We start from the raw sequence: 14992 nt of genomic DNA, 5'->3' as shown, positions 1-14992 counted from the left end.
GAATTAGTTTCCGTCTACCTGTAGGTCTGCAGTAGCGGATCCAGAGGGGGCGCACCGGGCGCGCCCCCTCTTTATTTTTTTCTAAAACAAAAGAAATAAAAAGAAAAAAGGGGGACGTGGTGCCCCCTTTGATTTTGTAAAGGCGCCTCCCCTTTACGGAATTCCTGGATCCGCCCCTGGCGATGCCTGGCCTGCTCTATTCAATCTCGCCTTTCTATGCTCTATCACATTGCCTGCAAATCCCATGCCTATAAATTATGTCGAAGATAATATCATATCAAGACTTATGCACGTATCTTTCTCCATACACACGATACAGGAATGTATTTTCTCATCTTTTCCAGGAACAATATTGAGTACCATTAACCAATGTGAGAATATCTGTCTCTTATTATATTATCCATATAGGCAGAATACGTGCAACCCAAAATATTACGTGAGCTCTGATGTAGAATGATTCCATGAGCTTTTACAAATGTAAATGATTCCATGATGACGAACTATACTTGCGAATTGGGGCACTACATCTTAGAAGAGTAGAGCCTCAAGTAGAGGCAATAAGTTATTATGTTTAATATAAAAAAAAAATGCTAGGGCAAGAACATCATTCTTCTGCTCATCACATTGGCATTGCACACTCGCAGCTCGCCTTCAGTTTCCATACCTGCGGTGTGTCCGTGTGTGTGCGTTGTACATGATAGGGCTCACACGGGTAAATAATCCCCCATAGAGACGTGTGTTAAAATTCAAATTCAAACAATTCTGTAAAATAGCTGGGAGAAATGAGGTGTTTCAGCTTCATTGACCTGGATAAGTGAGATATACCCTTTCATCCATCAAATTTCCATGCAGGGTGGGTTCTTCGGCTCAAATTCTGTCGAAGGGTCCGCAAAGCCAGACTACGAGTTCTTGTACACGTACCCAATGAAATAATAGTCCCCTCAAATTCCATCAGAAAAGCTTTCATCTTCCAACCAAAATGCAGTTTGTAGAGGAATTCATACTCAATATACAGTTATTAAGTTTGTTTTTTTTGCCAAACTACATCATTGATTTTAACTATTTTTTTCTTCATTTATTTTGGTATCTTTGGTACGAATTTGTGAAGGGGTCTGGGACATTCCATTTTATTTACAGGTGTGAGCCCGATACTGTACATTTTGTATGCGACAAGCTATTGCGGGTACAGTGTGTCTTCAGTGTATGACGAGAGCGTACAGTGAATGATGCGTGTGGAGAGGTGTACTGTTATATACCCAGTGTGTGTTTGTGTAGTGAGGTACATCAGGGGGTTGGTGTATTTGCATGCAGCGGATGGATCACTCGCGCACACGGACGGCGATGTCGCACACTTCTATACAATCTCTTTGCTCCAGTAGGCTGCGACGACGTTGTAGCATTCATTGTCGCTGGCGTCTTCTTTCCAAGAGGTCAGAGTTTCAGCTAGCTAGCGCAATTTGACTTCACACGAACGAGCATCTTTACGACGTACGAAAGAACCATAAATGGATATACACAAGCTTTTTTCTATCATTTCTTCACATTGCTGTGCATCATTTCTTATAAGATCGTGTGTGAAAGTTTGCGGTGGAACATTCGTGGGTGATGGAGGGCGGGTAAACAAATGGCATGGCACAATACCCTCAAAACATCTACAGGCGGCAGTCTGTGTGCATTTTGGGGAATGGACGCCACTCACTATTTTGTTGACTGTATACTCTAGTATTCGTGAATTTGACGAGTGACTGGATCGCGATGTTTACTCATCGATGACCATGCGTGCAAAAGGCTGTCACGAGTCGTGTGTTTGACAAAGCCCAAGACGACAACTGAATGGTGATATTCTACGTTTTATCTCTGTATTGTGTGCGTGCGTTTGCCTAGAAAGTAGAGAGGTGGTGAAGATGGCGATGAGAGGCTCGCAGACATCGAGCGCGCGTGGATGGGAGAAGGAAAGTCCAGGAGAGGTGACTCCTCTCAACCGTACAAACGATGATCATCCGGCCGATTCACTGGATGATGGAGCGATGAATTCCCGGAGAACAGCTCAGGGAATGGCTGATAAGCGATCTCAGAGGCGCTTTGTCTCAACTTTGCTTCGAAACAGGGGTTTAATTTTAGCCGTGATATCCGTTTTTCTGATGTCCTTCCTCTCGCTGGTGTCCAAGCTCCTCGCTAGAGGCATACCTGTCAATCAACTCGTCTTCGTCTACAGCTTGGCTATGGCCGTGTTCTCCGCACCCATAGTCATCTGGCAGAGGTTGTCTTTCAGGAGTCTGTCGAGGAAAACGTGGCTGTTTCTCGTCCTTCGCTCTGTCGCCGGCAACTTCGCCACGATCTGCTTCTTTCAGGCGCTCCATCTGCTCGACATCTCGACGGCCAAATCGATCATGTACAGCTCGCCTCTCTTCACGGGCATCTTCGCGCGCATGTGTCTGAAGGAGCGTTGTTCTATTATCAGAGCCGTCTGCTCATGCATCACCGTCTTCGGTGTCGTACTCGTCGTCCAGCCGTCGGCCATCTTTGACAAGATCTTCGGGTCGAGCGACGATACCACGAAGAACTCACCCGTGGGGATAGTGTTCGCCATACTCAATGCCATCAGCGTGGCGGTGGTTTACATTTCTCTTCGTGTTCTTGGCCGACTGGAGACGAATTCGCAGACGGTGCTCTTCGTGTACGGCGCGATAAGCGGGCTGATCAGCGTTGCCGTGACAACGGCGTTTGACGAATGGACGCTGCCAAGATGCGGATCCGATCGTCTGCTCCTGCTTGCCTTCATGGCCATGGGTTACCTAGAAATGATGACGCTGGTCCTCGCCTTGCAGACCGTGAACGCTGCCTCCGTTGCCGTCATTCGTGCCACCGATGTCTTCATCATCTTCGTCATCGACATCGCGATTTTGCACGTGATACCAAATTATCTCACTGTCATCGGAGCCCTGTGTGTTGTCGGTAGTTCGCTGACTATCTCAGTGCTAGCTTATTTTAACACTAGATCTGCGCGGGATTAGTTTACACTTTTTTTTTATTTCTACGAGCTTCATGGTAATAATCATAGTACCACTGATTTCATAAACAGCACCTTTGTTTATCTCTCACTGTTGGGATTATTATTGTTTTTATATGCTTGCTGCGTGAAGAAACGTCCGTTCTCGGGAATGGATACCGGAGAACGGCTCGATCTATCGGTAAAGGTATAGTATAGTTGGTTGAGATGGGGTGTCGATTCAGATATTTTTTTGGCTAGATAATTGATAACCACTTATGAAATATTCAAAAGCCTACAATTTTAAGAGCAATTCTACCAAAGCTTCTTTGATCTGTTTTGGAATGGCTGAGATATAGAAAATAACAAAAGACCAAACAAACAAACAAACAAAGTGGTCCTAGTAAAAGGTGGATCCCAGCTTGATTAGGACCTCTTTATTTTTTTTATACCTCAGTCATTTCAAAACTGATTTTCATCAAATAAACTTTGAATTTCTCTTACAGTATAGATGCTCTCTCCTGCCCGTAAGAGGTTTCTCGTCATCTCACAAAAAGTTGGAAACCTGAAGCCCCACCTCAACCACAACTATTCCATCACCTTAACTCTCGTTTTAGAGAGCAAATGTTCGTTTTCATTGTTCATTTACAGTGTATCAAAATTTTAAGGCAGAATATGTGAATCTCCATCTCATAATGGACAATTTGATTAGTCAGATATTTATCATTTTTAGGTCTATGATGATGAAATATTCAGCTGTAGCCTGACTGTATACAGGCATACTTATAATGGATTGTGGAAACTTGCGTTGTTGAATGAAAAGACATTTAAACAGTGTTTTTCTCATGCTTACTATAACCTCAAGCTTGCCAAGATGAAGGACATCATGAGAGAGACAAAATAATGCATAGCAAACCTCAAGATGTCAAAATTTCAAATAACGTTATTGCCTTGGAAGTATTATATTATATTATAATAATTATTCACAATATTTATATAACGCATTATCACATGCAATGTCTCTAAGCGCTACGGGAAAAAATAGAAAAGGAAGAAGAAAGTAGAGCTTCACAGATGGTTAGACATAAGACATAAGACTCAATAAACATTAATAAGTTTTTAACATGGATTTAAATTTGTATCAAGTCTGTTTGTTTTATGCATTTAGGTAATCATTACATGATATACTACATGTATACTACAATTGTACTTTATAGATGTACTATCCTCTGCTGAAAGCCGTCCTAGTTTTGACCAAATTATCAACTGCAAAGACCGATTAGTATTAAAGCACAATTGTGTCAAATCCACGTTTGGTATACCCATGAATGATATGAATGGGGCCAATAGAAATCTGAAAATGAAAAATCTTGTTTTTCGCTTTTTGAAATCTTATATTTTGAAATCTATCTTATTTATGATCTTTCAGTCTGTGTGACAGAAAATGTATTATTCACTCTTATGGATCATAGAAATTATGGTTTTTAAAACAGAAAGTATTGCCTCATTCGATACAACATTCACTTAAACCTGGTTGTGTACGACTTTTGCCACTTTTTAGATTTTGTCAGTGTTGCTGTGGCTATTGTTTTCCTTGAGCGAGTAATTTTGAACTTTATTGTCTACATGGTTTGTTGCACTTATCACAAATTACGTAATCCCTTACAACGGAAAATGTACGTTTAAGGAGATTACGGGACCCCCACTTGTACATCACTATTATTGATTTAAACGGGGGAAAAAAGGAGGGGAAGCACGTGCAGTGCCCCAGCAAAGTAAAACTATTTTTGTTAACTAAATATTTGAAAAGTCAATATTCCAGTAAAACCCGAGAGCTTTAGGAATTACCTTTGACTGGTCCTGTCCAAAGCTGCAAGCAGTTAAATGAATAAAGATTACGTAACACGTAACACGTGAAACCGTCGATCCAAGTGCATGTATATCCTGTCGCGATAATTGGCCCGGAGGCATTAACCATATACGTTTATGTACTGGTCCATATGGGCCCTATAATTGAGCTGGCTTAGAATGTTCAAGCATACACTGAATATGGACTCACACAGTTTGTAAACGACTTCCTAAATGAAACCTATGATAATATATATTATGACATATTTTCTATGTCATTTGCTAAAATACAAGCAAATAAACAAATATCAATTTAACAAAAAAGTAACGTCAGCTCCACTCAGAGGACTAACAATGATTTTTTATTATTATTATTATCATTATTGTCATTCCGCCTGTAAACAACTTCTATAAAATGAAACCTATGGTATATTATGACGTATTTTCTATAACATTTACTAAAATACAAGCAAATAAACAAATATCAATTTAACAAAAAGTACGTCAGCTCCACTCAGAAGACCAACAATGATTTATTATTAGTAGTACATGTAGTAGTAGTAGTAATAGTAGTAGAAGTACTGAATATTATTATCATTGTTATTATTATTGTTATTATTATCATTATAATTATATAAATATAAATTTAGCAAAAAAGTAACATCAGCTGCACTCGGAAGACCAACACAAATTTTGCCACTGAAACTATTCACTAAAGTTGTTCTTTTTCTATATGCCAAGTAAACTTACAGGAAAGCATGTCCGCGTGTATTTTGTTGAGATTACTAAAGTCGCCATGTCCATATTCTCTTTCTTTGATTAGGTAAACTTATAAGGCTGAAGTATAAAAGGAGGGTTAGCATACATTGATGGAATACTGCAAAAAGCATGGTATATTGCGAGTGATGTAGGCTATAGTAAGAGGAGAAAGTATAATCATGCCAAAGAATGGATTATATTTATAGGTATCGAGTTCTTTATGGCGTGTTTATTTATGATGGTGAGTTTTCAACCCCCCCCCCCCCATTGTCTAGTCCTTTTCAATATGCCATCAGACAGCTGTTAGCAAATGACAGTGGACATCGTGAACAAAGAGATAGAGAGTTATACATATAATGCCTAAAATCATAGCTATATAGCCTCTTGGCACTGGGCAGGCTTCGTGGTTTTCAGATTATATTCCACACCGTGTTCCTATACAATGGCGATAAAGGCGAGGGAAGTGGTAAATGCGCAACCTTTATAGCGAAATGTGGCAAAGTTTAAACGATTATACGTAAAAAAGAAATGGCATTATTTACAAAGCACATGATGCAAACAATGTAATAGTCTCCTTCTTACTATATCATCACTCTTTCGCATCCATTGGGAAGACACGCGTGTGTTGTTCCCTCTTTCCGTTGAGCCTTTATTGATGCTTTGTCTTAAAGGACAAGTTCACCTTCATAAACATAAGGATTGAGAAAATGCAACAATATTAGTAGAACACATCAGTGAAAGTTTGAGGAAAATTGGACAATCGATGCAAAAGTTATGAATTTTTTAATTTTCTGTGTTGGAACCGCTGGATGAGGAGACTACTACAGCTTGTGAGTCATATGCGTACAACAGTATAAAGAAAATGTAAAAGTAAATTCAACACATTTTCACTTTTTTCGCATAATAAAAGAGCACTTGACTTGCCTCTTTCTTAAGGCAGGGGGAATAATATTACCCATAACATTTGTCGGTAACGATTCAGAGGAATATGTACTTTTTTCAAAAGATAGAATTTTGTGAAATTCTCTTAATATTTTCCTTATATTGTTGTACGCATGTGACATCTAAGTTATTCATACACTGCAGTAGTCTTCTCATCCAGCGAGTGCTGCACAAAAACTTCAAAAATTCATAACTTTTGAACGGATTGTCTGATTTTCCTCAAACTTTCAATGATGTGTTCTACTAATATTGCTACATTCTCTCAATCCTTATGTTTATGAAGGTGAACTTGTCCTTTAAGGTGTATAAGATCTGCATACCTATAGTGTAGGCTGATCGATCAATAAGCTTAGTTAATTGCTGATTAGCTGCTGTAATAGTTCAGAAAAGAAATCGAGGAGAAAACAATGGTAACCTTTAATTAAAAAAAAGAAAAGAATCACAAACCAAGTTCGTAAAGGTCCTGTGGGGAACTCAAAGTCCTCGTGCTTCCACCCTTTGCCTAGCCTTTGGTCTCAAATAAGACGAGTATGTTAGAATTCTAACAAATCATGAGACTATATAGTTTCCAAAAGCGCACTGGGTTGAGGGAAATGATTGTCACGAGGCGTGGGTATGATTCCCCAGGGACTGTGAAGTGTCATAATATTGCAACGAGAGAAAAGACAATATCATTACATAGTTTGTATTATGTTACGGTCGACATGGATACGTATCATTTCATAGGCCCGACGGTAGCCATTCACATTCTGGAATTATAACCTGACTTGACGTCACTGCTCGCATTACAAAACTAACTATCATCGCTGCATCGGTCACGTGATTGCATTTTGACCAATCACCGACAAGTATGTATTCATGCAAACCATGCATTATTGATAAACGGATAATTGCCTTTTTAGAGGTGTTATCGAGTACTTCGATCGCAACGCGAGGGGGTTATATTTCCCCGTATAGAGATTACTTCCCGAAGTGCTCAGCGCTGAAAGAAAATATTGTATTGTCTGGAGGGGGAAAACTATCAAGGGACTGTCACGTGTTACATTACAACAATAGACAAGGCGATATTATTTTATAGAATGGTGTACATAAATACACGTCATTTCATTCTAGCCCCGTCGGTAGCGTTTGTAAGGTTTGTTTGTTTGTTTGTTTGTTTGTTTGTTTGTTTGTTTGCTTGCTTGCTTGCTTGTTGTGGCACTGCTCGCAATATAATGCTTATGATTCTCGCTGCATGCATTTGTCACGTGAATACATCATGACCAATCACGATCAGTATACACTGTATATTGTATTATGTAGACCATTAAGATTTAATAGAGGGGTCGGCATCATTCGTCCGCTTGGCGCTCTTCTGATTTGTCATGATTTTCGCTCGAAAAATAGGGTAGCAAAATTCGGTAATTCCAATGAAGGCGTAAATAAAGTAATTTGGGCGCGTATCCAGATGCCCTGTCGATGAATTTTTTGCTCTTTTAATGATTTTTCTCGCTTATCAATCCCCTGTCTGCTCCTTCAACCACTATAGAGAGAAAGGGACACAAGATCGCAAAGTTGATATATACATGTATGCCATGCCACCCACTCGTGCTAATTTCAGAACTACATGTACACGCCTGCAATTAAAATGGTAAATACCGTTGTTTCCAACTTTTATAATGGTACCTCTGAAGTGCTGACGAACATTGAATACGATACGAATACATGTATACATAGACAGAAAGCACGAGTGCAAAAGTATAGTACCGCAAGTGTCTGGTGCATTCGTGCATTGGTGAAAATGTGCAAGAAATGATTAATACTATCAAATACAGAGTAGATGTATGACTTAGCCAAAGGCGACGCCAACCAAAGAGTGTCAACTGTGTTACACCAAGAGAGCTTACATCCTTGCCGACGCGTATTAAAATGGCAAAATGGAGGGGAATGTATGGCACCTCACCAAATTAATGTAGATTCATCGTAGGTAAAGATGACGATCGTTCTTCTTAAGGGGAAATCCAGTCCAAATATAAGTTATTCTGATAAAAAAGAGTAAAATCTTTCGCGTTCAAAAATTTGACTGAAATCGGATGATAAATAAGGAAGTTATGACATTTAGAAGTTTTGCTAATTTATGCGAATGAGTGAGCTAACCATATTTGGACTGGATTTTCCCTTTAAGGTGTGAGAACTAGAGCTGTACCGGGTCTCTAAGCTTCAATTTCCTTTAGAGCACTACCAAATTGCTTGTAATAAAGCAAAGATGTATTCTATGATATACGTTCTGTTTTGATGGAGCAATAAACATGCTGTTTGATTAAATATTGCTGTCGTCGGTGTCCATTCTGTAACCGTTTGATTAATAAACAAATGCGGTCTGCTCCTTGATATGCTGATGCACCCTAAAGACTCGACTGAGCTAGTCGATCGTCATTGTCGTTTCTTTGTCATTTCGATGAGTGATATTGTTAAATGATAATAATAACAATGATAAGGTCCTATTTACCCATAGCCTCTTCAGTGTTGCCAGTACTCTACCAGAGGGCCCTGCCATTATTATTACGCTAGCGTTGACAGGTACCCATTTATACGCCTTGGTCGAGAAGGACACGGTGAGTAAAAAACATCTTGTCCAAGGACATAAGCACTGGGCGGGAATCGAACTCGGGTCCTCCGATCGGGAGTCGGGAGTCTTATCCGCGACCACTATGCCACAGCGCCCCCTTACATTATAGCAGATAAGCCGAAAATTTGTGCAAAATTTGACTAAAGCATGAAACTTTCACCAGTGTTAGTACATGTTATAAGATTCAAGTTAAGATCGGGAGGTAAGTCTGAATTGACCTCTGATGACCTCCAAAGGTCAATGACCTCAAAATTTGATAAGAATTGATATTTTGCTTCATTGATTAATGTTAAATACGGTAATGATGTGCTAAAAACTCATTTTTGTTACAGTGGAATTGTCTTCATGCTCCATAGAACCCTGACAGGTTTCTACCTTTGACCTCTGATGACCTCCAGAGGTCAATGACCTCAAAATGTGATAAAAATTTTTTTATTTTGCGTCATTGGTTAATGTTAAATGTGGTAATGATGTACTAAAAACTCATTCTTGTTACAGTGGAATTGTCTTCATGTTCCATAGATCCTTACAGGTTTCTACCTTTGACCTCTAATGACCTCCGAGGTCAATGACCTCAAATTATCAGAATTTTGATATTTGGTGCAATTGGTTGATAATAAACATAACGATGTCCTAAAAATTCATTTGTGTTACAACTGAATCGTTTTCCTATTCCTGCCTTCGGCCTCTGAGAACTGTGACAGGTCAATGACCTCAAAATATCAAAATATTGATATTTGATGTATATTCAGTGGTTATCTGTTTACCTGGTGTGCAATCATGCATTATGCTATTAGCATTTATACCACAAGAAGTGTCTTCTCATTCCACAGAACATTGGTCATTACCCTGTATGTATATATCCAACTTTGACCTCTAAGGACAACGTGAGGTCAGACTTTTAGAATATCAAAATTTGTGTAGGATTGCAAATATTGATGTTTGGCTTCATTGGTTTAATCCTAAATGGTTAATCATGTACAAATCACGCCTTGACGTTATACTAGTAATCAAAGTATGTATGCACATTCCACAAAGCATTGGTTCATAGTAACAGGTCTCAGGAATGTGAGCGGTCAATTACAAATGAAGCTTACGTGTCTTCAATGATGGCAGTGACCTCAAATATAATATTCATATTTAGGTTAGTTATGCAGACTAGCTTGCATGAAATTATGTGCAACATTACCCAATTTGCACTGGACAAAATTTGTACGCGTAAACATGGAAGATGGGGTGAGGAGTACCATATTTTGGGTTGATGCTTAATAGTTTGTGAACAGGCATATGGCAAAGTCCCGTGAACTGGATGAAAGGGTGACAGATGCTAACCACAAAACAACACGCCCACCTCATCAGATGTACGCCACGAGTCAAACAACCGGAGTCGTACAGCCCATGAGTTACGCAGCCCACGAGTCATACATCCCGTGACCTAAACATTAGACGAACAAGGTCAATGAGCTCGACATCAAATATAGTAGGTCCACAAGCTGTGCGGTCCTCGAGCTCGACACTCGAGGAAAACAAGGCCCACGAGATTAAAGGGATTGTACAGTTATGGTTGAGACCTAATTTCGGGTTTCTAACACTTTTTGGTGAGATAATGAGAAACCTCTTAGAAAATGTGAAAGAGCATGTAATTCTATGAGGAATTCAACGTTTATTTGATGAAAATTGGTTTTGAAATGGCTGAGATATCAAAAAAGAGCAATTCTAACAAAGTGTGGGACCCACACTTTATTACGATTGCTTTGTTTTAGTTTGTTTTTTGATGTTTCAGTCATTCCAAACCCGATCTTCGTCAAATAAACTTTGAATTCCTCTTAAAATGGTATGTTCTGTACTATATCATAAGTGTTTTCTTGGTATCTCGCAAAAAGTTAAAAACCCAATTCTCATCTCCACCAAAACTGTACTATCCCTTTAATATATATATTACATCAGAAAGCTTAATCTATTCAGTGTAGGTCTTGTGGACCTCCCCCTCCCCCCCCCCCCCCCCCCCCCCCATGATTCGGACTCTTATGATCCTGGTTTGCCTAAAGTGTCAGGCTCATGGGCAATGCTACCTAGTTTCGAGCTGGCGGGTCTGTGTTGGTCAGTGTCAAGCTCGTAGGCTGTATGGTTCCGATGAATGACTCATGGTCCTGGAGCCTGCAGTGACGTCATGGACCATCTGGAAAGCGACATACTGTGAGGCATAACATGCATTCCACATGAAGCAACCCTGTCTTGCAACTTGCTATTGTCATCCAATTAAGTTTGGGTCACTACGTCAGGCAATTTGGGGTATTTTTTCAATGACTTGTATAGGTACCTCAATTCCAAATAGGAGTGGAACTATAAATTTACTCTAAATGTCTTCTTTACGCTCGATACTCCTTAACATTTGCCACGGCCTGATGGCCAAGAGTTGTGCCCCCATGCCCAAATATTGGTTGTTTCCAATATGGCCGCCATCCGGTTTGCATCCAATGTGTGAATCAGCGGGTGATATCACCTGCATGCAGAGACTCCAACCCAAAACACCTTCTGATCTGGAGATTCTCCCGCCTGATACCCCTAGCAAACGGGAGACTCCAAGTTGATGTGTGCGAAGGGCCAAGTTCCTAGGGTTCTAGATGCTCTCTGGTGCTATCTAAGGAAATCCTTTCCAAAAGGGAGACACAGAGCCAGGGCGGGAGAAATTAAATCTCAAGCGGGAGAACGGGAGATTTTGCGAAAATGGGTTTTCGGCGGGAGATCTCCCGTCGAAAACGGGATCGAGAGTTGGAGTCTCTGTGCATGATCCGGTCAAGACTCTCTGCCAGCAAGTGATGATTCAGTGTAACCAAGGAGGTATGAGTTCTCTCATACCTCCTTGGTGTAACCTACTGAAATTGGTCTAGATCTATACCCTCGATCTCTTTCTAGACAGGGCAGCATCTGCGTCTTCAGTGAAGCACGCGATTGAGCCTACGTACTTTGCACGGATCGGCAGATCTCCTCCACGACTAAACTGGATAGACATCCTGAGGTCAGACCAGCGTTCGTATAGGTGCACAGCCAATGTATGGGATCATCAGAGTCTTCCACTGGCAATATCTAAACAGTTTGGGTGAAGGCAAGCTTGTCTCTATGATGAGTGCATTGCACATAGAGTACAGGATGCACGAGATAGAATTGAAAGCTTCTTTTTGACTCACGGGATAGGCTACAATCCTTTCTCAGGCAGAGGTTCTGAATTATCGGGTCGTGCTCAGTCTGCACACAGTAAGCTGAACACCATATCAAGTATGCGTGTGTAATGATTGTGTGTAATACTATGGGAAAAATGCATGGAAAAATCAAAAAACATGTTTATGTATTTTACGTGGAATCAGTTCCTGTCTGTTGTCTTGGCAGAAATGCATCAATCTTGCAATGTTGTTGTTTATTATTTTCCCTCGATCTCCATCACGAGTATAATGGAACGTGTTGATCAAAGTTTTTGTGATGTCGGAAAATGCGAGGCTGAATTGCAGGTGGCCTATTGCAGGTGGCCTTCAATATGTTTTTCTGGCATGTTTAACAGACTAACTCACCAAGACGCCTCTTGAAATGTTTTGAAAAACTTCTGCTTGATTTCACATGAGCGGATGATTATCAGTTGTCTTTCTGCTATCATCTTGTGTGAAACAAAGTATTGTTTCTCTTCAAAAGATAGCGTGCCAATTAATCTGCACTTACTGTTGGTGCTCTATCGGCTCTATAAGACATTCAAACCCACCTTCAGCCCCACTAACAATGTGAAACAGATATCCGTAGGCGTTGTGGTATGTAGACGTGGTAGAGCGAGTTCATGTTAGGTATTGTATACGAGCCCATGCATGGCCTTGTGTACCATCCGCAACGATGTTGATTCTGTGTCATCTGTGTTCATGTTCGTTTCCTTGTTTTGTCTGTGTTTCATGTTTCTCTGTACGCATTTCGGTTTCCTTTCTTCTTTTAGGTCTGCATACCCCCACGTAGCTGCTGAGTTAGGACCAGGCGGGAGGCCAGTTATTAATTCCCGAATGTTTTACATTCTAACCCATGGCTGACACAATAAATTTTGCTTTTAATTCCTTGAATAATGATGAATTTTATAACACAGTAAGGCACTCTGAATCTGATCATGCAAATACGATCTCCAGTTTATATGAAGATGACATATCCGATAAATACAATACCTCAGCACAAGAATTTGAATATAACTTTGACTCAAATGATCCAGTCCAGAGTCCATCGTGTGTTTATTTGACCGAAAATCAGTATAAAAATCGGATCACGAATACAGTTGATGAAACATTTTTGTTAGCTCACTTTAGCATACGCAGTATCAATAAAAATTTTGATAAGTTGCGCTTACTCTTAGAAAACCCAGATCATAAATCTTGCTCCATCATAGGGCTAACAGAAACATGGTTGAACTCTAATATCAGTCATTTATTTTCTTTACCCGGATTCGAATTTGTATTTAGAAATAGAAATGAAAGAGTTGGTGGAGGAGTTGGTTTGTACATCTCGAAAAATTTAAATATATTATACATGAGGAGATTAGTGTTATGAGCGATGTACTCGAATCCCTTTTTATTGAATTGATAAATCCACATGGAAAAAACATTATGATTGGTGTAATTTACAGGCCCCCTCGGTCGAATTTGAATGATTTTTTGACAGTTTTGCAGGATTTAGTACAAAATCCCATGATATCTATTAAAGATACATTTCTGATGGGCGATTTTAATATCGATCTCATGAAATGTAACTCCCAAAACAGTTCAAAAGAATTTATAGAAACATTAATGTCTGCTTCGCTTTTACCATTAATTTCCAAGCCTACCCGTGTCACCAGCCAATCGGCTACCCTCATAGACAACATTTTTTGTAATGTTCTTCCACTTCCTGAGTCTGGTATCGTCCTCTCAGACATCACTGACCACTTTCCTATATTTGCTCAGGTTCCAATTAAACTGAATAAACAAAATAATTATTATAAGCGTCGTAAGATTACTGTAGATAATCTTACAAGTCTCCAAAACAGTTTAAAAGAACTCGATTGGTCTTCTGTATACAACACTACCGATGTCAATTTGTCTTATGATTATTTCATATCTACTCTTACCTCTGAAATCGATAACCATATTCCCCTGAGTAACATAAAAAATAGATATAAGCAAATTCCAAGACTCCCGTGGATAACCCAGTCTATATTACGATCTATAAACAGGAAAAATAATTTGTTTTATAAATATAGATGTAATCCCACTGAAAAAAATAAGAATAAATATGTTTCATACAAAAACACACTCACCAAATTATTGCGTACGCAGAAGAAATTTTTTTATGTTAATCAGATAAGCAAATATAAAAATGACATTAAAAACACATGGAAAACATTAAAGAATGCTATGAATACACCTAACAATTCATCTAATATTTCTGAAGTTCGGTGGGGCAATGCCTCCAGCAACACTCCCGCTGGCATGGCTGAAATTTTTAATGATTTCTTTTCTTCAATTGGAAAAAATCTTTCTCAAAATATTCCTCTTACTAGTAAATCTTTTAGTGATTTTTTAGATACACCTAACTCTAAAACTATATTTTTTGACCCAACATATAAAGAAGAAATAATAAAGATTGTTGCCAATTTGAAAGAAGGTAAAAGTCCTGGCCACGACGGAATTGACAACTATTTGATAAAAAACATAATTCCTCAAATAGTGGATCCCTTAGTACATATTATCAACTCATCGCTTGCAACTGGCCATGTGCCAAATAGCATGAAAATTGCGAAAGTAATTCCTATTTATAAGAAAGGGGAGAAGGATGATGTCAATAAC

General features: G+C 39.4%; 1 protein-coding gene across 1 annotated transcript; it reads left to right on the top strand.

Moving 5' to 3' along the window:
- Nucleotides 1-1392: 1392 nt before the first annotated feature.
- Nucleotides 1393-3037, top strand: LOC139740412 (solute carrier family 35 member G1-like). Its single transcript, XM_071651004.1, has one exon. It carries the CDS (start codon nt 1905-1907, stop codon nt 3012-3014), a length of 1110 nt encoding a protein of 369 aa, XP_071507105.1. The 5' UTR covers nt 1393-1904; the 3' UTR covers nt 3015-3037.
- Nucleotides 3038-14992: the final 11955 nt, after the last annotated feature.

Source organism: Diadema antillarum, unplaced genomic scaffold (genome assembly GCF_040938485.1).
Source record: "Diadema antillarum isolate AM-2024a unplaced genomic scaffold, OU_Dant_1.0 seq00000853_RagTag, whole genome shotgun sequence".
NCBI classification, from domain to species: Eukaryota; Metazoa; Echinodermata; class Echinoidea; order Diadematoida; family Diadematidae; genus Diadema; species Diadema antillarum.
The sequence above is the reverse complement of the archived record's forward strand: the minus strand, read 5'-3'. Positions and strand labels throughout refer to the sequence as shown.